The sequence below is a fragment of the Setaria viridis genome, chromosome 2, assembly GCF_005286985.2.
Source record: "Setaria viridis chromosome 2, Setaria_viridis_v4.0, whole genome shotgun sequence".
In the NCBI taxonomy this organism is placed as follows: Eukaryota; Viridiplantae; Streptophyta; class Magnoliopsida; order Poales; family Poaceae; genus Setaria; species Setaria viridis.
The window spans coordinates 36,330,039-36,349,260 of record NC_048264.2 but is presented as its reverse complement, the minus strand read 5'-3'; the positions used below and the strand labels follow the sequence as shown (position 1 = coordinate 36,349,260).

Below are 19,222 nucleotides of genomic sequence, written 5' to 3'. Positions count from 1 at the left end.
TCATAGTATCAGTAGTGGAGTACTCAGTACGAGATCGAGTAGAATTTTCACCCCCATTCTATTTTAGCCTAAACAGCTTATCAAGTGAGAGACATGCAGTAGCAGTAGTTGTTTCATGCCAGATCGTGTGGTCAGAGATTAAAAAAAGATTTGCTAAAATAAAAAAATCTAGCATTTAGTAGCAGATATTCGGTAGCGAATTGAGCATCAGAGAGTCAACAGCACAGAGATTTAAGTAGGATATTCATTTGTATATAGATTGTTTAGGAGATCAAGTCTGCATATTCGACCCAGTAGAGACACTCAGCATAATCGAACTTCAGTAGTTGGAGAATCATCAGAGAATAAGAGGTGAGAACCGTTACACTAGCGACGTGAGCTCTTTCTGGAGTCGTACGTTCCTTTCTGAGCCAAGCGGTCGATCGTATTTATTTTTCTCAATCTGTTTTGCACGAGTTAGCTATATACACGCTGTTTGGACTTTGGATTGAAAATAACAATACTATTTTTATCTCTTTTTTTCTTTGTCAAGAAAAAAAAATGACTGCATATGACTTGTAACGTTACGATTGGATGGAAAAGTGATCGGTAAATGAAACAAAATTAGCCTGTTGTACCTTCATGAATCAAATATAGTCCAGCAAATTTAACAGCCAAGTAATAATTCAGACAATTTTCCACCGGATTGAGGGGTCTTCTGTTCTTTGCACCTAAACGGTTGTGCGAGATAAAAAGTGCTGCTTGAATGCTAGTTCAGGCAATATTAATGGTTGATTCTTCCTTCACAAGGCTTTTGTTAGGCTGAAATGTGAGTTTTCTTGCTATCACATTGCAGGCAGAAAGGGGTAGGGTTCATGCTTATGTAAGGACTCAGAAGGAAGCAAATCCAACTAACTTCAAGTGTGTTTTTTTAGAAAAAAACTACAGTGGTTTGGCTACTCATGAACGGATAATTAAGCATGTGAATTCGGGAACAACAGTCCATGGTTTTCACTTCTCCAGATATCATGGGCTCTGTGGTACTCCCTCCGTTCCAAATTGTAGGTCGTTATGGTTTTTCTAAATTCATGGATATTTGTATGCACCTAAATACAGTGTATGCCTAGATACATGATAATATCTATGAATTAAAAAAACTTAAAACGACATGCAATTTGGAACGGAGGGAGTATGCATTTTTACACATGCGTCAGTCGCTTGGTCATCTTTGTTGCCTTTCTTTTTTGCCATGCAATCAATCGCACAGAAGGCTAGCAGTAGCAGCCCAGCATGAGCCATATCGTGGTGGATGCCCAGCTTGCGTTTGCTAGTTGCCACTTGCCAGTTATACTACTAGCTATCACTCTGCCTCGCTCATCTTGCCCTGCCCTGCTGTGCTGAGTTCAGCACTTCAGCGAGAGGGCTAGAGTTAGAGCGCGGATCGTGGCAAATGATCTGGTGCGCTGCTGCTGTTGCGTCATCGCCGCGGTGGCGTTCGTCGTCGTGCCGATGGTCGCGGTGTACTCCTGCATCGCCCACTTCCGGGCCAGCGTCGACGAGGCCTCCCCGGATCCCTGGCGCTCCTGGCCCTCGCCGCGCCAGGCAACGGCACACCGGCGTCCCTCGCTTACGACCTGACGCACGCGGTCGCCCTACGGAAATGCGGCTGGGCGATGGGCGCCTGCCGCGCCGCGCGGCGCCGCTCGACGCCGAGGTCCGCTTCCTCGGCCGGCCGTTCGACCGTGCGGCTGGCCGTCCTGATCCATATCGCTGCCGAGCGTCCTCGACTCCTCGTCGTCTCACGCCCTGCTCCACGGCAGGAGCTTACGGCTGCCGGCTGGTACTGTACCATCCCTTCGATGCGCCGCTGCTGCATGGCCTGCGAGCGGCGGCCGCCGGAACGCGACCGCCAAGCTTTCTGTGGGCCGTGCAGCGGGTGGCAGCTGGCAAGCGACCTGAACGGGTGCTCGGCATAGCGCGCGCGCGCGCGCCCGAGCTCGCTCCACGGAGAAGGTCCTGAAGCTCCGACCAATTCCTCGGCGTTACGGAGTCGGTGACTGCAAACTGAGAGCGTTTAGCAACTGCGAGGGAATCGTATCATGTTTGGCGCCAAGGAGACACCACCCGTGCAAACGTGTCGCCGGTTCTGAAGCTCCGAAATGTCTGATCAAATCGAAACACAAATGCAGCTAGCAGGCGTGGTCAATTTCACATCCTGCCATCCTGCAGCAGCAGCAAGGATCCTAAGTGCTCGATTCGCCGTCGCTGCCGCATCCCAGCGAAGCGAGCAGCCGCGCAGTTGATGAGATCGCACCGACAGCAATGGCGGCGTGGCCTGCAGCTCAGTCGCCCGCAGTTAGGGCGCGGATCATGGCAAAAGATCTGGCGTGCTGATGCTGCTGCGTCCTCACCACGGATCAACCGGTATTAAGCCTCGGGACGAATGCTGAGTTTTCCAGTAATACGTGCAATGGTCACGGTGTACTCCTGCGCCGTCCCCTTCCGATGTTCATCTTACTACTACAAACTACATTAACACAACGAGGTGAAATGGATCGACGATCTTTGTGTAGACTGGCGCAACTTAAACCTTCAATACGACCTACCTAATACTAGTAGTAAACTTCACGAGTTTTTCTTTAAAAAAATTGATGCTTTCAGGAACGATGGGCTGTACTGCGGTATGTTCCGCTGCCAGTGCCAGCAGCAATCGGATCAAATTTGGTTGGTCCAGCGAATTGAGTAGAGTCTCGAGTTTCGTCAATTGCACGTTAAGTGGTGCACCGGTGCTCGCATACTACAGTTCAGGCAAATGGTTAGCTAGGCCCGCTGCTTCAGACGCTCTAGTATCTTCACGAGGCCTTTGGCTGGAAGTGCGTTCTCGCCTCGCGGCCACTACGAGTCATGTGTGTGCGTGCCCGCCTGATCGACCCGGTGGCCGGTGACCCGTGCCATATCTCATCGCGCGGCGTCGCCCATGTCTCGTCCTCGCTCTTCGCCTCTGCGATAAGGACCCGCATGTGAAGCCGGCGAGCGGCCGTGCCCCCTTGGTCAGGCCAGCTCTGCTCTATTTCCTTCTTCGTGCATGCGTGCATGTTCTTCAGGGTGATGGAACTAGCTAGTAGACACGGACTAGGACACAGCTTCACGTACGCTACTATCTCCCCACTCAAGGACGACTCGACGAGATAACCTGTAGTAAATATTTTTCAGCAATGACAATGTATTTGCGAGTATTTGCGAGCGCTTCAAGCGCCATTTGCTATGTAATAGATTATTGTAACAGACTCGCTTGCTTCCCTTCTTAAATGACAATGCAGTGCTCCTGACAAATCTTTCAAAAAAAAGAACATTTTTCAGGAATCAGATATGGTACGCTACCAGTACTTTTCAATATTGTCGCAGGAATCTGTGTGTTCGCTACTTGAAGATTTCTCGAGGCCTTGCTAGGCTGAAATAGTGAAATGCAAGTAAAAATCCCACTCACTCACAAAGATTTCACTTGCCGCCACTGCCCACATATATTCAGCCGCGTTGCTAGCTAAGCTAACAAAGCCCCACTCACAAAGAATCAAGCTGCGAGAGGGGTAGAGCTAGGACGCGGGTCATGGGCGTGGCAAAGGATGTGCTGTACTGCTGCTGCGCCCTCCTCACGGTCGCCTTCATCGGGTGGATCGTCGTCGCGGTGAAGTACGCCTGCGTCGTCCCCTTCCGCGCCAGCGTCGACGAGGCCTCCCTGGCGCGCCTGGCCCTCACCGCGCCTGGCGGCAACGGCACGCTGCCGGCGGCGTCCCTCGCCTACGACCTGGCGCTCGTGGTCTCCCTGCGGAGGAACAGCCGGGCGGTAGTGGGCGTCCTCAGCCGCGCGGCGCCGCTCGACGCCGAGCTCCGCTTCCTCGGCCGGCCGTTCGCCCGCGCCCGGCTGGCCGGCGCAGGGTGTGGGCCAGCGATCCGCTACCTGGGCAAGACGATGGTCTACCGCCTGGCCTGGAAGGGGGAGAGCGCGACCCCGGCCCCTAGGCCCAACGAGGTGGCCGCGTTCGCCAGGGAGAGCGCCGCCGGGGTCTTCGAGCTCCAGCTCGTCGTCGCTGGGGAGTTCAAGTGCACTGTCCGCTCCAGGTGGTACAGGATCAGGGTGAGCTGCGCGCTGAGGCTCTCGGTGTCCACCGCGGCGGCGCCGGCGCCGATCGCGAGGGTGGAGTGCGCGTCGTAGGCACCACGTATAGTGATGACATGTGCTCGATCAATACTAGTGAGTTGAGCTACTACTCCTACTAGTTAGCTGCTAAAGAATCGAACGAGCACGAACCTCTTCGACCACTTCTACTTTTTCCATTCTGTCATTCTGTGAAGTCTAGCTATGCTATGCATGCTTAAATGTGAACCTAAGTGAGAGACAAAGTTAAGATGTGCCTTGATTGATCTATTTATGATGAGTGATTCACTAGATAATTTAAGCTTTACTAGTTGAGTCAATATTTCATATATGTATGATTATGCTAATGGTGAATCGGAGGTGTTGTATTGTGTGCGTTGTGTTGTGTGGTACCTGTGTAAAACATATCTTGAGTGTCGTGTCTCTTGGCTTGTGATGTGCAGGTGTAGGATGCGACGTATCAGTCGACGGCATGAGGTGAACGTAAAGCGTAAAGTTCATGCCGATGTACTAGGGATGTGAAGGGTGGACACGAGTAGACTTGTACCGAGGGACCCGAGGAGTCTGGGCGAAGTCATGGACGATCCACATGGTGCACGAAAGAGCAAGAGTACACTGGGATGAAGACGGCGTCGGTTGAGTCAAGCAGGACGGAGTCACGGAGGCGAGTCGAGTAGGCAGTCCGGGAGCGGGAGCGAAAGACTTGGATGCGTCGAAGGCTTGGCGGAGGCTGGACACGCGTCAACACTGGTGAGTCATGTCGGGTGCGGCGTGCAAGAGGGTTTGACCGGTTTGACCTCAAAATCGGGGGTGAGTCACGCCTTGCGGGGTGTACAAGAGGGTCTGACCGATTTGACCTCAAAATCGGGGATGAGTCATGGCTGCGGGGTGTGCAAGAGGATTTGACCGGTTTGGCCTCAGAACCGGGGGGCGAGTCCGGTGCAGCCGGACGACGTTGAGTCGAAGGACGCGTGGAACCATTGCGAAGGTTGTGTCGAGACGAAGCGAAGTCGTACGGGCGCCAGGTCCGTTCGATGTACCAAGAAAAAGTTCGATGGTTTTACCCCTATGGGGTATTTGGGTTTGTATGCTTTATGTAAGGGTATTTTAGATATTTGCCCAATGCCTATATATATATATATATATGAGGAGTAGGCTGTTGGGCAACCACACATCTCAAGGGTTTTTTGTTGGTGGGTTCTCATTTTGTTGGTGAGAGTCTTTGTGTGAGATAGAGAGAGATGATCTTTGATTTGATCTTTTTACCATCTTAGCTTTGATTGTGCTTAAGAGTGGCTTATAACTGAATATGGTGGAGTAACGCAAAGATCAATTTCTTGCCATCTTGTTTTATCCTCTTTGTATCAGAAATTTATCTTTTTTAGTATTTTCGGAGCTATTTTTAGTGAATTTTCGTTCTTTGCATTTGGCTGCGAATCCCGTGAGATTTGTTGGAGGCTTTCGTTTCTAGGATCCTTGTGATCAACTTTGGTACGATCCTCACTCAAATCTCTCACGGATTCGGTATGAATTTGAAATTTTCTCCAAACCGAGCTTTGTGAAGGGTGTTCGGTTTTCTTCGAAATCTGCTGTGAATACTTGAGCTTTTGAGATCTTCGGAGGTGCTACTGTGGCTCGAGTTTCGTTTCGATTCATTGAGCATTGAGGGAGGATTTTTCAGTTGAAGTCTCAAGCTTGGTTCTTGCGTGTGCTTCTGTTCTTGCTGTTCGTATTCTTGTCTCGGGCAGCAGGCACTTCGGGCGAAGGGCACCGCGTGCGTGAGCCAGGCCGGACGCAGCTCGCTGACTCGCGCGGCAGGCCGAGCAAGCGAAGCGGTCCGGCTCGTTGCCAAGCGGCCCGGCCGGCGCTGAGCACAGCCAGCAGGCCGGCAACACCTGCTGCGCCAGCTTGGCCCAGGCAGAGGCCTGCTCCCTGCTGTGGATCGGACCAGGTGGGGCACTCGCAAGGGAGCAGCCCAGCTGCAGGAGACTGTGAGGCAACACTAGACAGCACAGCGACAGCTTCACCTGTGCTCTTCTTGAGTTTTCCATCTCGTCCAGGTAAGCTACTCAAGTCACAGGCTTATGCAGCGTGTCCCTTTCAGACTACAGTAATCAATCATTGTCTTGGATTATTTAATCTATCTAGCAATCACAAGTTTTGGCATTTGTAGTTCAGACGATTTATCCATTGCTGTACTTGTGTGCTAGTCATTTTTACATGCAAGCTACTGTGGCTATCTCTGCTTTGCTCCGCAGCTAGATGCTTATTTATTTGAATGATCAGGTAGCTCTTTCTTGCATGTCGTGTGGCTTGGTTGTATGAGCAACTAATTAAATCTTTCTCTTGATCTTGCATGCGTGGCCCGTGATTTTTATTCTAGCTCTGTTGGTCAAGATTTGAAAAAATAAGTGTGCATGCAACCTTATATCTGATCTTTTCTTTTTGAGCTGTGATCAATCTCTTGTGCAAGCTTTTCGGTGTCTCACCTTGCTTTGCTTCCGCTATGCTTTGAGCTTTCCTAATTGTTCCTTAGGTGAGCTTGTCACGAGTTGACTTGTATCATCTTGGCAAATAGAAGCGATGTGTGTTTGGGTGACAATTAGTATATAGACCTCGTTCTCGGAGGAAATTTTGAAAAGCTCCCATTTACCCTCCTCTGATCGTCCGTCCCGGTCCTTCACTAATCTCTGTTTGAGAGTTCGCCGTATGATCAGTGAGTACTGACTACTGACTACTGATCGAGTAGAAACAATCCAGTTTGCTTTGCTGTTGTGCAAGTGGCCTTGCAATGTGTGATATTCATTTCTGCCTTGTAACCACTAACCAGCGCCCTCATGATCTGTTGATGCAAGGATGTGCGCTTCTCACGTGTAAAAAAGTTAACGAAACCACACCCCACACCCTATGTTGAACTGTGAAATATATTCAAGAGAGAATTCCTTATTATATGACACTGAAATAAATCATGATCCATTTGGAATTCCTTGTTTTTATGTAGTGAAATTCCTTCAGTACCTTCCTACCCGTCGATGTGATAATCTGTAGTAGGGTTCCGGAAACTAAAATAATCATGCTTTGAGCAATCCGATCTACTGCGCCCCGGTAAATTTCACTGCCAGCGCCAGCAATAATCGAGCCAATTTGGTCCAGCGAATTGAGTAGACTCTCGTGTTCCTTGCACTAGTTCAGGCAATGGCTAGCTAGCAGGCTTGCTGCTTCGAAGAGACAAGTATCCGAGCCTGAGCCTGAGCCTGAGCCTGACCAAAGTGGCCAGTGCCATCACGCGGCGGCCTCTCTCGTCGTCCTCGCTCTGCACAAGCATGAAACGGGGAAAGAGCATCAAAGCACCACACACACCCATGTTGTGATGCTGCTCGTCTTGCTCGCCCGAAATCGCCGTGTCCAGCTGCCCGCATGTGGCGACGAAGATAAGGGCTCGCATCGCATGTGAAGCGGCAGTGGCCTTGCATTGCATTCGTCAGGCCAGCCCTGCTCTATTTCCTTCTTCGTGCATGCGGGTGAAGGGTGATGGAACGAGCTAGACGGACTAGGACACGACCTACACTATCTCCCTACTCGAGCGCTACTCTTCGACGAGATGATCTTTAGGGGATCAGATATGCGTGGTACGACGCATTGGCTTGGTCGCCTTCGTTCTCTTTGCACGACGTTGTTGTCAGTGGCAACTGCGAAAAAGTGGTCTCAACCGATGAGGCCGCGGTTTAGGGGCCGAAAATATACGTGAACATGGATGTCCAGACACCCCTAGGCCCTAAATGTTCGGCTTGAAGCTGATTCATACATTGTAACAAAAGGAGTTTAAACAGATAGCTGTCCGAGCTTGTCAACTAAGGGGACGAGTGCGCGTTCGTGTGTAAGCATCTGTGTGTGCTGCGTTTCGCAAAATGACAGCTACATTAGCATGGTTATAAGAGCGTAGGAGAATTACAAGGGAAGACTGCTATCAGCTGTGAGGCATATTTGGTCGGAGATAATTAGACGGAGCAAATTAAAGTTTAGAGGTGAGAATTTAAAAATCATTTATTTGGTTTTTGGGAACGAGTTTTAGTGAATTGTGCTTTAAGTGAAAAATTGATATATTGTAACTGTTCATTCTTATTTATGGAACAATTTCCCACAAGCCAAAGTACCAAAACGACTTTCTATTTCTATGAGCTTTGTTACGATGCTTTTAAAGTACCAGTGGTACTTTCCTCTCTTATCATTCTTAAAAAAAAGAATTAAATACATAATTAAAAGCATCCTTCGCGGTGAACGAAACCCCTTCTCAGACTCTCCCTGACAGTCAGCACCCACCCTCCCTTCTCTTCTCTCCTTCGCATCTCCTCACTCCTCTTGCTGCAGTTCACAGTTCTAGTAGTACCATTCCACTCTCGATCTGCAGTCTTCCATCCTCTACTGCGTCGGATCATGGCCGGCGGCGAGATCGTGCCGTGCTTCTGCGCCTGCCTCGCCGCCCTCACGCTCGTCGCGGTGCTGGTCGCGGAGTACGCCTTCGTCGTCCCCGTCCGGGTCACCGTCGACGCCGCCACCCTCGGCAGCCTGGCGCTCGCCGAGCCCGCCGTCCCGGCCAACGACGGCACGGCGTCCGTGGCCTACGACGTCTCGGTGGAGGTGGCCCTGCGTAACCGCAACTGGGCCATGGCCGTCTCGCTCACGGCGCCGCTCGTCGCCGAGCTCCGCTTCCGCGGCCACGCGTTCGCCCGCGCCCAGCTGGCGCCCGGGGACCGGGCCTGGATCCACGGGCGGAGGACGGTGGTCTACAGCATGGCCGGGGTGTCCCAGAGCGCGCCCGTGGCGCTCGGGCCCGGCGGGGCGGCCGAGTTCGCCAGGGAGCGCGCTGCCGGCGTGTTCGAGCTGGAGCTCGCCGTCTCCGGGGAGGTCATGTACGAGGCGCACACCCGCCGGCGCGCCATCAGGGTCACCTGCCCCCTCAAGCTCTCGCCGTCCACGGCGCCGGCGGCGTTCGCGAAGGTCAGGTGCACGTAGGCTGGCATCAAGCATGTGCATCGCTCAACATCGCGCGTTCTCGCCATTTCTGGGTGAGTAGTACTCAGGAGATGCTGGAGAATCGAACTACAGCATGGGCTCTTTTCACCATTGGACTACTTGAGATTTTCCATTCTGTGCACAATACAAAGTTGAACTACAGCATATGCTTGATTTCAACCGAACCTCTATGTATGTTGAGAATTCGTAGTACGATCAGTGAGTAACCGGCTTTGTTCTTGGCAGTGGTTGTTTCTGCTGTGTAATAGACTAATAGTAGTATCTGTTCTACCTTATAGTAAGCACTCATCATCGTCTTGGCAGCAACCTGTTGTTGAACTGTGAAATAGTTGGATTAAAGTCATGCATCAGTCGTATTTTTTTCCCTTTCATTTGTTTTTCGAAAGGCCTGCACTATGTTGAAGTAGCTGTACGTTGCATTCCCATTTTACAAAGAGAACCCTTAAGGCCCAATGCCTCTTTGGGAAGACGGAGGCCAAGCCGAAAAGGAAGGCCCATTAAGTTCGTTAGTGGAAGACGTTAAAGGCCCAAGGAAATGTCGGTCCGAACTGGGGTTTGGGCAATTTCCATCAAGATCCCCTCTCTTTCTTGCTTTGCTTTCGGTGAAAACTAGAAATTCTGCGGCGCCCCGCAGGATTGGACCAGCGGATCCGCTATGAGTAAGTATGCAGTGTGATTTCTGCTGTTGTTCATACGACATCGAGATGCCAATATTATGTGTCGAATCAGCTTTCGATTTGACAAAAGCCTGTCAAGAGCAAGATATGGAGGGGAAGTAAGACCACTTAACAAAAGCATAACTTACATCACCGTGTGGTCCAAATTCGTTATTTCTTCTATATATTACTGATACATCATGCTTTTTATTGGCCTGAAGGTAAGCAATAGGGCACGGAGCTTCAGAGTTACATCCCAAGTGATTCAGAAGTAGTGTTTGCATGTTTTAAGTCTTCTTCGGCCAGTAGATCAAAGCTGGGGACCTCCCTGTAATCCTGAAAATGCTACGTTAGAGATGTACTCATACTATAGAGTTGTGAATTGCATGATAATCTGACACGTACATATGAAGTAACATATTTGGTAACTCAACAGGTTGGATAAAAAACAATCTGATTAGTATCTCGTGTTCTGTTGATGGATGGAGTTAATTCACAAATCAGTGGCTAGGAAAAAATGATTAAGTACTTATAGTGGAAACCTTAAATACCTTAATACGATTTTAATTTGTTTTCAGGCAGCAAAATTTAGTGAAAAAGAAAAGTAAATGCGATTTGCTTATTCAGTTTTGGGTTTTGAAGCTGGCAAGGTCCTATATTCTAACACAGACACCATACTATGAAACTTTACTTCAAAAAGAACATCATATGAAACGGCTGAGCTCCATGCTATAGATTTGAGGTTTATGAATAACTTTAAGCTTAAAATATTGGGCAATGTTACCTAAAGAAATAGGAAAAATATATGTACATAGGAACTGCTCACCTGCACCACATATGAAGGGAATTGTTGTCTTAATTTAGCTCTATACATTCTGTATTTCTGATAATGACAAGAGCAGCACTGGCCAGCACCGTCACAACTACAGCATTGAAAAATAGGATTCAGTATATACTCAACTTTGCAAAATTAATGGCTGTGACACATTTGTAATATTTTTTATCTTGATCTGTCATTTTAAATTTAGTAGAAGAAACACTTCAGCTGAAAGCTCACTTCTCTTGTCAATTGGTGTGTACAGAACTACAGATGTGCTACTGAACAACATCATCATATTTTGAATTCCTTTTATATGGGTTGAAGGTTTATATAAAACCTTTAAGTATTATATTAACCTTAAGTATTGAAATAATCTTACCAATGTAATCAGAGCAAAATTGGAACCAATGCACACCTTAAGAGGGTGTTTGGATCCTTGGCTAAAGTCTAATCCATGTCACATCGAATCTTCGAAGGCTAATTAGGAGGACTAAACATGAGTTAATTATAAAACTAATTACACGGATGGAGGCTAATTCGCGAGACAAATTTATTAAACCTAATTAATTCATGATTAGCATATGTTTACTGTAGCATCACATTGTCAAATCACGAACTAATTAGGTTTAATAGATTCATCTCGCAAATTATCCATCTGTGCAATTAGTTTTGTAATTAGTCTATATTTAATACTCCTAATTAGTATCTAAATATTCGATGAACTTTAGTTCGGACCGAAGAACTAAACACACCCTAACCTCGTTCGTAAAGAATACGTGAATTGAAACAGAAAAGGGAGAAGCACGGGAGCTGTTACCTGTGAGCTCACTATGATTGGATAGGGACAGGAGAAGGGCAGACCACAGAGGAAGCCGTTGTGCCAGGGATGTTGCTGCTGTGCTCTGTATTACCGCGTTTGAGTTCAACAGCGCCTGGGAGGGAGGAAGCCGCCGCTGGGTTTGGAGGCCATATATGCACCGCGGGCTGTGCAATTCCGTGTACTGCTTCCCTATTCCGAGTCGCGGCGCCACGCGCAAGCTGTAAATTTTACATAAATAAGCAGTTTAGGACATTGCATTATTGCTGTCAATTATAACATGTTTTAACCTGATAGTACGTAGATAAGACATAAAAGATAGTTTGTTCTGTGATATCAGTAATCTGTGATATAACCAAGCAAATCAATTTAGTGAGATCTCATCTGTATGAGGCATCTTTAGCTATGGACTTACTCAACTACAAACGCTAATAGAAAATTGTCCCACTGATTAGGTGCAAAGAGGTGGGCTGAATCTTAAAAAAATGATTCACTATGCATTTCCAGAAAATATCAGGTAAGACTTTGGACAACAGTCTCAATCCAAGTTATGAAGTTGCAGTAAGATGTTTGTTCTTAAATTTTCGCAATCAAAGAAACATGCTCTAAATTGCGAGGTCAGAGGAACGATTACCCTGAAACTGCCGAGGAAGAGTTTCTATGAACATGTATCAACTCTCTTCCCGTACCTGCAGCCTGTCAGCCTCAGGCTCCTCATCACAAATTCTAGCATCTGCATCAACGGAACAAGATGTATCATACACTGATACACTGCTACTCCACCATGGAAAATGGTGGGCAAAAGTACAAGATTATTACTACTATTTATGGTGGGCAAAAGTACAAGATTATTACTACTATTTACTATTGTGTTAAAAAAATATTTTTGGTTAGAGTCTTAAGATCCAGCGGTCTATTTCCCCGTAGCCAACAAACCATTTGCTTCCAAACTAGTGTTAGTTTTGGAGATGTTGAATTGCACGTTTCTAAAACGTCCAACATTTACAAGCAGGAGTAGAAGAGAGACATCTCATTTTTAAATCTCATTGACTGATTCCAAGGAGTAGCAGAAAAAAAAATCTGGCATCGCATTTTTAACCATTTTTGTTTCCGTTTCTCGAGCATGAACCCTATGAGATCATGTTAGAAACTGCACACACAAATTGAACATGTTTTGCATTCGAACTTTGATCTTCAGGACTTCAACGAAAGTTTGTGCAATTGTATTGTACACAACGACTGCTCGTCAGGACAGTGGATCTGTCCTAGAGGGTAGAGCCGATGGTTGCTAAACAATAAGCATTTGGGTTTGGGAATAAATTAGCCAGATGACACCAAATCAGAAGGTGCTATGCTAACCCCGTTGTATAATCAATCTCCCAGCCAATTTTGTTCATTCCGTCCTTGTCCAAGCTCCCAACAAATCTCCACTTCACTGCGTCACGCGAAGAACTCTCAAATCACAAGCAAGACGCTCAACTCTGTTCTCCACTTCTCCCTTCCTCAGCTGCCGCTGCAGCGCCCCACTCCCTCGCGGTCAAATGGCCCCTGCCGCCGCCGCCGCCGCCGCGGCCGTCCTGAGGCGGCCCCACCTCGCCGGCGTCCACTCGTTGGCAGGCCGCCGGCAGCCGGTGGTGGACCGCGTCTCGGTGCTTCCTCCGGCGACCCGCGTTTCATGGCGTAGGTGCTCGACTCTGATCTGAAACCTCTCCGGACCGTGTCGTTCTTGCTGCACGAATCGATGTCGCCTGGAGTTCTTTCGGTGTAGCAGTTTCAGAAACGTCTCGCTCGATGCTTTGGTTCATTTCGTCTCTTTTCCTAATCGATTGGCGATACCGCCGTTGTCTGAAGAGAAGCTTGGATTTTTGGGGGTTCAGTAGCCAATATCTGATCTTTGGATCATAAGCTTTGCGATGCCTCGATTGAATTTTTTTGTGATGTAGTCTTTCTGTTTATTCTATACAAGCAGAGCGGGGATCTGGAGGGGTTGCTATGAGGCGGCGCCTCTGGGTGAGTGCGAGTGGTTCCATGGAGCAAGATGACGTTGGGGAGGACGCGGTGTTGCCTTCTCAGGTGCCGTTCTGATGCAAATTCTTTACGCCTCAGCTAGTGGGCTTTTGCACTCTATCACTATCAGTATTGGATGGTCCCTAAGCATTCGCTTTGCACTTTGGATTACATTTTACAGGTAGTGGAGGAGGGTAAAGTAGATTTGCTGAAGATCCTAAGGAGTGCTAACACCGTTATTCCCCATATAGTGCTCGGGAGCACAATTCTGGCTCTGGTGTACCCGCCTTCTTTTACATGGTTCACAACCAGGTCTGTTTTGCAATGTTTTTGCTGTTTAGTTCCAATTCAGTTATTGAACTGTGAAGCGTGGAACATATGTTGTTGGATCGACAGTCAGTCTTTATGTTTCAGCTACACTTTCAGCAGTACACAGAATGCTACACTTTCAGCAGCCTCATTCAGTGACTGAAGTTTTCTGAGTTCTATACTTTTCTTTCAGTCCCATAAGTAAGAAATATAGCCATGTAGGGAGCGTGTCCTCTCAGAAGTATGCTTACAGTTGATTCCTCAAAAGGCATTTAAATTATGTGTTGAATCCTTGCCAGCACCATCTTTCCATTCTCTATATGGCACTGATTAGGCCTCTGTACTGCACGATTCCTAATGGTTCATATTCACTATAAACTACAATACCCATTTTCTTTTAATGATTAATCATGAAGGGTCTACCTCTCACTTATATGCAGGCTTGTGTTTGTTCAATTAGATAGTTTCATGTTTTTGTGGGTCACAAAGTGTTCTAAATTTCAACTTGTTCTACATTTCCAATGTGTCTGTGTGTCAATATTATTGCAGGTATTATGCACCAGCTTTGGGATTCTTGATGTTTTCTGTTGGTGTGAACTCAAGCGTCAAGGATTTTGTTGAAGCAATAAAAAGGCCAGATGCTATTGCTGCCGGCTATATTGGACAGTTCGTCATCAAGCCTCTGTTTGGATTCCTTTTTGGTACTCTTGCAGTTGCAGTTCTTAATTTTCCAACTGCTCTAGGTAAGAAGTTGAGATCATTCATTTCATATGCTTTAGAAGGAATGTTGCAGAGTATGTAGTGAGTTCTGACATAAAACTGTCTCTAGGTGCTGGTATCATGTTAGTTTCATGTGTGAGCGGAGCACAGCTTTCAAACTATGCAACTTTCCTGACGGATCCACATATGGCTCCTCTCAGCATTGTTATGACAGCATTGTCAACCGCTACTGCAGTTTTTGTCACCCCAACATTATCTTACTTTCTTATTGGCCAGAAATTACCTGTAGATGTCAAAGGGATGATGTCCAGCATTGTTCAAATAGTTGTTGCTCCGATTGCAGCTGGATTGCTCCTGAATAGGTATTCCCTTCATTGCTCTGAAGCACAGGGGACAGCTGTGCTACATTGGATAGTCGTCTTGCTATATTTCTGATCTTTGGCTCCCACTTTGCGTAATTTCTATTTTCAGTGTCTAACTTCATGCTTCTTGATATTGTGCAGATTCCTTCCAAGGCTCTGTGCAGCTATTCAGCCATTTCTCCCTCCGTTATCAGTATTTGTCACCGCATTGTGTGTTGGCTCACCACTAGCTATAAATATTAAGGCTGTTTTGTCTCCATTTGGATTAGCCATCGTGCTGCTCCTTTTTGCGTTCCATACCTCATCTTTTTTATCTGGTTATCATCTTGCTGGTACTTGGTTTCACAAGTCAGCCGATGTGAAGGCACTACAGAGAACAATATCTTTTGAGACAGGTGATGTGCTCTCCTGTTACATGAGGATATGTTCTTTCTAATTTGTTTTGTTGCCTCAACAGTATCTCTTGCAGGAATGCAAAGTAGCCTTCTTGCTCTTGCTTTAGCAAACAAGTTCTTCCCAGATCCACTTGTGGGTGTGCCTCCAGCCATATCGGTATGTGAACTTTTCCCCATCCACCCGTGGTTGCACCTACTGCAGATTTATTTCTTCCACATGGCACTTTCCTGACACTAATCCAGAGGACATCTATAAACTCTTTCATATACGGTTCCATGGAATTAACATCTGTCCAACAAATAAACAATTTATTACTTTGACCTGGACAATTCAGATGACACTACACTTTTCCTGGCCTAGAAATCAACATAAACCGTGCAATTATATTACCAGAAGAACATCTGCATTCAGCATATTTTAAGCACTTCGAAAGGGGCGAATATTTTCTGTTTTGCTTTGCATATAGATTAGTGAGGATCTGACCATTGTTGACACGATTCATATCTGCAGGTTGTGTTGATGTCCTTAATGGGGTTTTCACTCGTCATGGTATGGTCCAAGAAAACAGAAACGTAGCAAACTAGCAACCCATACGGAATTGAATCAACTCAATATTGTATTCAGACATCGACATAACCCTTGTCAAAGTTTTAGCCAGGCTAACTAAATCCCCATGCTTAGCAATCTAGCAATGTTCATCAGAGGTCAGGATTGCTGCTAAATGATCATCGTGGCACACGATCCTGCTCGCCTCATTTTACTTCTCCACATTCACGTCTGATCTTGGTTCTGCCGAACCAAAAGATTTCAGGTGTACCGAATCCTTCCAGGATCGCGAAGAAACTCATGGGAAAGAATCTCGGTAAATGGCCTTGCTCTTGACTGGTGGCTGACTAGTTTTCCTGAATTCACCACCTGCAGACCTGCTGCTGTTCCTGTTCCAAATTACCTAGAGTTTTCATGGTTGAAATTTGAAAATCATGTAGCTCGTTCTTACTTCTCGCATCCGAGCTCGATTATTTTCTGAATTATCCTCGAACTTTACATGCATTTTTTTCGAATCATGCGCCCCAAGTGTAGCTCGTTCCAAACGTGCCCCAAATCCCCGTGACAGCGTAACAAAAATGCAACCAACAGTCCAACACACACGGTTAGTCGATTACAGTTGTACTACACATGGCCAACTGTATTGTACTCGGCAAGTGACCGTATACATCCGGATACGGATACGGACAAGCACGGCGAGTCGGCGAGTAATCCTCAACGACTCGAGGGGCTCGGGTTCTGTGAACGCCAACCCCCCGCAGCCCCGGCGCGTCCCGTCCCATGGCGTCCCTCCGGCTCGTGGCGGCGCTAGCTCCCTCTCCTCGTCCTCCTCCTCCGACACCTCGACGTGAGCGGCGGAGACCGCCATCCGCGGTCCGCCTGACGAGCGGTGTGGCCTTGGCGGCGGCGGCGGCTGCTGCCGTTGCCGCGGCCGCCTCGCCGCCGGCGCTCGCCGCGCTGTCCGAGCCGGCGAACGCGCTCTCGCTGCCCACCTGGGCCGTCCACGTCTCCAGCGTCGCCGAGTGGTTTGCGGCCTCTGCCTCCGCTACCCGCTAGGACACCATGCCCAAGCGACTGCTTCCGCGCCTGCGGCTCTGTAACTGCAAGGACTGAATCTCGGAGTGGGGATTTGCGTTGCAGGGTGACGGCGATGTGGCTGGTTTGGGACTACGGGGAGAGGACGGGGATCAAGGGCTGGAAGGGCCTCTCTTGGGGGATGGTGAGTGTTCAATTTCCATCAAGATCCCATCCTCGCTAAGACATCGTTACATGAAGATAATTTGTGGCTGTTCCGTATCCATTTGTGTGTAGCACAACAAGATTCATATTATGCATTAATATTCTGGGGCTCGAATGGTTGGCTTCACTGTTTCCTTCAGCAGAAGGAAAATGAATTTGTTCTGTTTGCAAATAGTCCTGTTCAGAGCTTTCCAATGTTTGTTGACTAACAAATCTGCGTTTCTTCTGTCCAATAGGTTCCACTTCTCGGTGGAGCGATGTGCGCTTGCACATGGCATTTCTTCTACAATTCAGAGTCCCTTGAAGTAAGATATTTTGCTGAAGCCGAAGATATTGTTTCCTTGTGTTGTTTGCTAGTATGCTTATCACTTATCGGTCCAAAATTTTGTGATATGTGTAATTGTTGTCAATTGTGCCATGCCATTGCATACCTGGCCTACCCTGACATGAAACCTAGATTATTAGACACCATGAACTATCTTCAGATTTTTTGTTTTCTGAAATCTTTGTGCCTTGCTAGTTTTCCTAACAGAACTATTAGATCTGGAGCCCTTTGGGGTTGTCATGAAAAATAGGCAAAAGCATAATCCAGTCCAAGTAGTATTCCAAACAGTTCTGCTCCTATTCTTTTTTTGCCTTTGTGATTGTGACAATGTCTTTCTTTCTTTCTTTCTTGATCCATAGGTCCTTGTAGCTCTGCAAGGTGCTCTGACGGTGATTGGTAACATGACAATGTGTATTGCTGCATACCGCATCTTCAAAGCGTCCCAGGAAAGCTCTAAAACTTCATAGGCTGCAAGATTGTATCTTATAACTGGTTTCACAAGGAGTGGTATGCACCTTCTGAAAAATGATTATGACCAAGTTGAATAACATGGAAGTGCATCTATCCTGTAAATGCCTATGAAAATTACCCAGAAATCCAGTTCACTTACTGACTTAGATAAACATCACAAATAAAAAGCAATGTCACTCAGTATGCAACAGTTTTGAGCACTGAATGTTAGCATCATCTCCTCCAGTGCAAGCTCTGTTGTTGCAAGCTTCATCCCCTCTCATTAACATCAACCAATCCTGCCAAAAAAGCATCAAAGTTCCTGCCCTCCATCTCGAGGTGCCACTCCACCAGTGCAAGCTCTGTTATCGCAAGCTTCATCTGTTGTCGCAGCAGTTTCGAGCACCGAATGTTAGCACCATCTCCACCAGTTGCAAGTTCATCCGCTGGTGGCCATGAACCAACCCTGCCCAAAAAGCATCAAAGTACCTGTCCTTCATCTCGAGGTGCCCTTGGCATGTGGACTCATAATGCTAACCCTGGACCAACACGGCCGTCGCTGTTGCCGGACGAGGATCGCACGTGTATATATGTATGTATGTGTTCACGGATCATGGCACATCTACCTAATATAATCCATGATCCACATGCACATTGGTGAACCAGGTTTACGCCGGGGGCGGCGTCAATGGTGAAAGTTGCAGCAATGATGGATGTGCCTCTGTCAATGTGTGCAGGGAGGTCAAGCGTCGGAATGAAACCTCCATTCAGCGAAGATATGGATCAAATGAGTGGACGCAGGACCCGGACACGGGGACACGCGTCGCGCATTGAGAGCGTCCTGGACGGCATCGGACGGCGCAGATCCAGAGCACAGGCGCTGCTGATCTTGAGGTGTCGAGTGCAAATTCTTGTGTACCTTGTGTGAGTAATGAGTGCAACTTTTGGCCAAAGCTGGAGGCAGTGGCCCAAAGTGTCTTCCCGGCTCCAAGTTTTTCTTGAGAGATTCTGGCTCCCATGATGGTCTGCGACGGGGACGAATGGCTGCTGCTCGGTGACTTGTTAGCGTCCTGTGGTTTCTGCGAGTGAAAATGGCGTGCACCGTTCAGTGAAGGGCATCTCTCATGGAGACTTGGCCTCCCAAGTTGGCAGAAACTGTGGTGACTGAGTGATCGCTTTCAGGCCTTCGGTAGATCACGCATCACAGCGAGAATCAAATGGAATTCCCAGCAGGCTGTGTTGCGTTGGAACAGTGCGGCGAGAGTTCTGAATGCAGACGGCAACTCACGTAGTTGCACAGAGAGGTGAGGTAAAAAGGCGCAGAGGCATCATTCTGGCCAAGAAACTGCACGGGCAAAAAGATTGAGATGCTCGAAAGCGAATTTGACCTGCTCGTGCCTTGCTCT

At 47.7% G+C, this 19,222-nt stretch overlaps 2 protein-coding genes and 1 pseudogene across 3 annotated transcripts; all 3 read left to right on the top strand.

Annotated features, from left to right (window-relative positions):
- The first annotated feature begins 12,803 nt into the window (after positions 1–12,803).
- LOC117842908 (probable sodium/metabolite cotransporter BASS5, chloroplastic) lies at positions 12,804–15,940 on the top strand. 2 transcript variants are annotated; one of them, XM_034723428.2, is made up of 8 exons: positions 12,804–13,142; positions 13,432–13,535; positions 13,651–13,781; positions 14,328–14,521; positions 14,608–14,860; positions 15,002–15,255; positions 15,330–15,412; positions 15,767–15,940. In XM_034723428.2, the coding sequence occupies exons 1-8, from the start codon at positions 13,004–13,006 to the stop codon at positions 15,830–15,832; spliced, it is 1,224 nt and encodes a 407-aa protein (XP_034579319.2). In that variant the 5' UTR covers positions 12,804–13,003; the 3' UTR covers positions 15,833–15,940. The 2 variants fall into 2 exon arrangements, with proteins under 2 accessions (XP_034579319.2, XP_072147596.1); XM_072291495.1 differs by having other exon boundaries at positions 13,128–13,146.
- Positions 15,941–16,403: 463 nt separating this feature from the next.
- Positions 16,404–17,975, top strand: LOC140221715 (uncharacterized). Its single transcript, XM_072291496.1, has 4 exons — positions 16,404–16,827; positions 16,943–17,021; positions 17,278–17,346; positions 17,726–17,975. Exons 1-4 carry the CDS (start codon positions 16,583–16,585, stop codon positions 17,831–17,833), a joined length of 501 nt encoding a protein of 166 aa, XP_072147597.1. The 5' UTR covers positions 16,404–16,582; the 3' UTR covers positions 17,834–17,975.
- Positions 17,916–18,820, top strand: LOC117844350 (uncharacterized; annotated as a pseudogene).
- Positions 18,821–19,222: the final 402 nt, after the last annotated feature.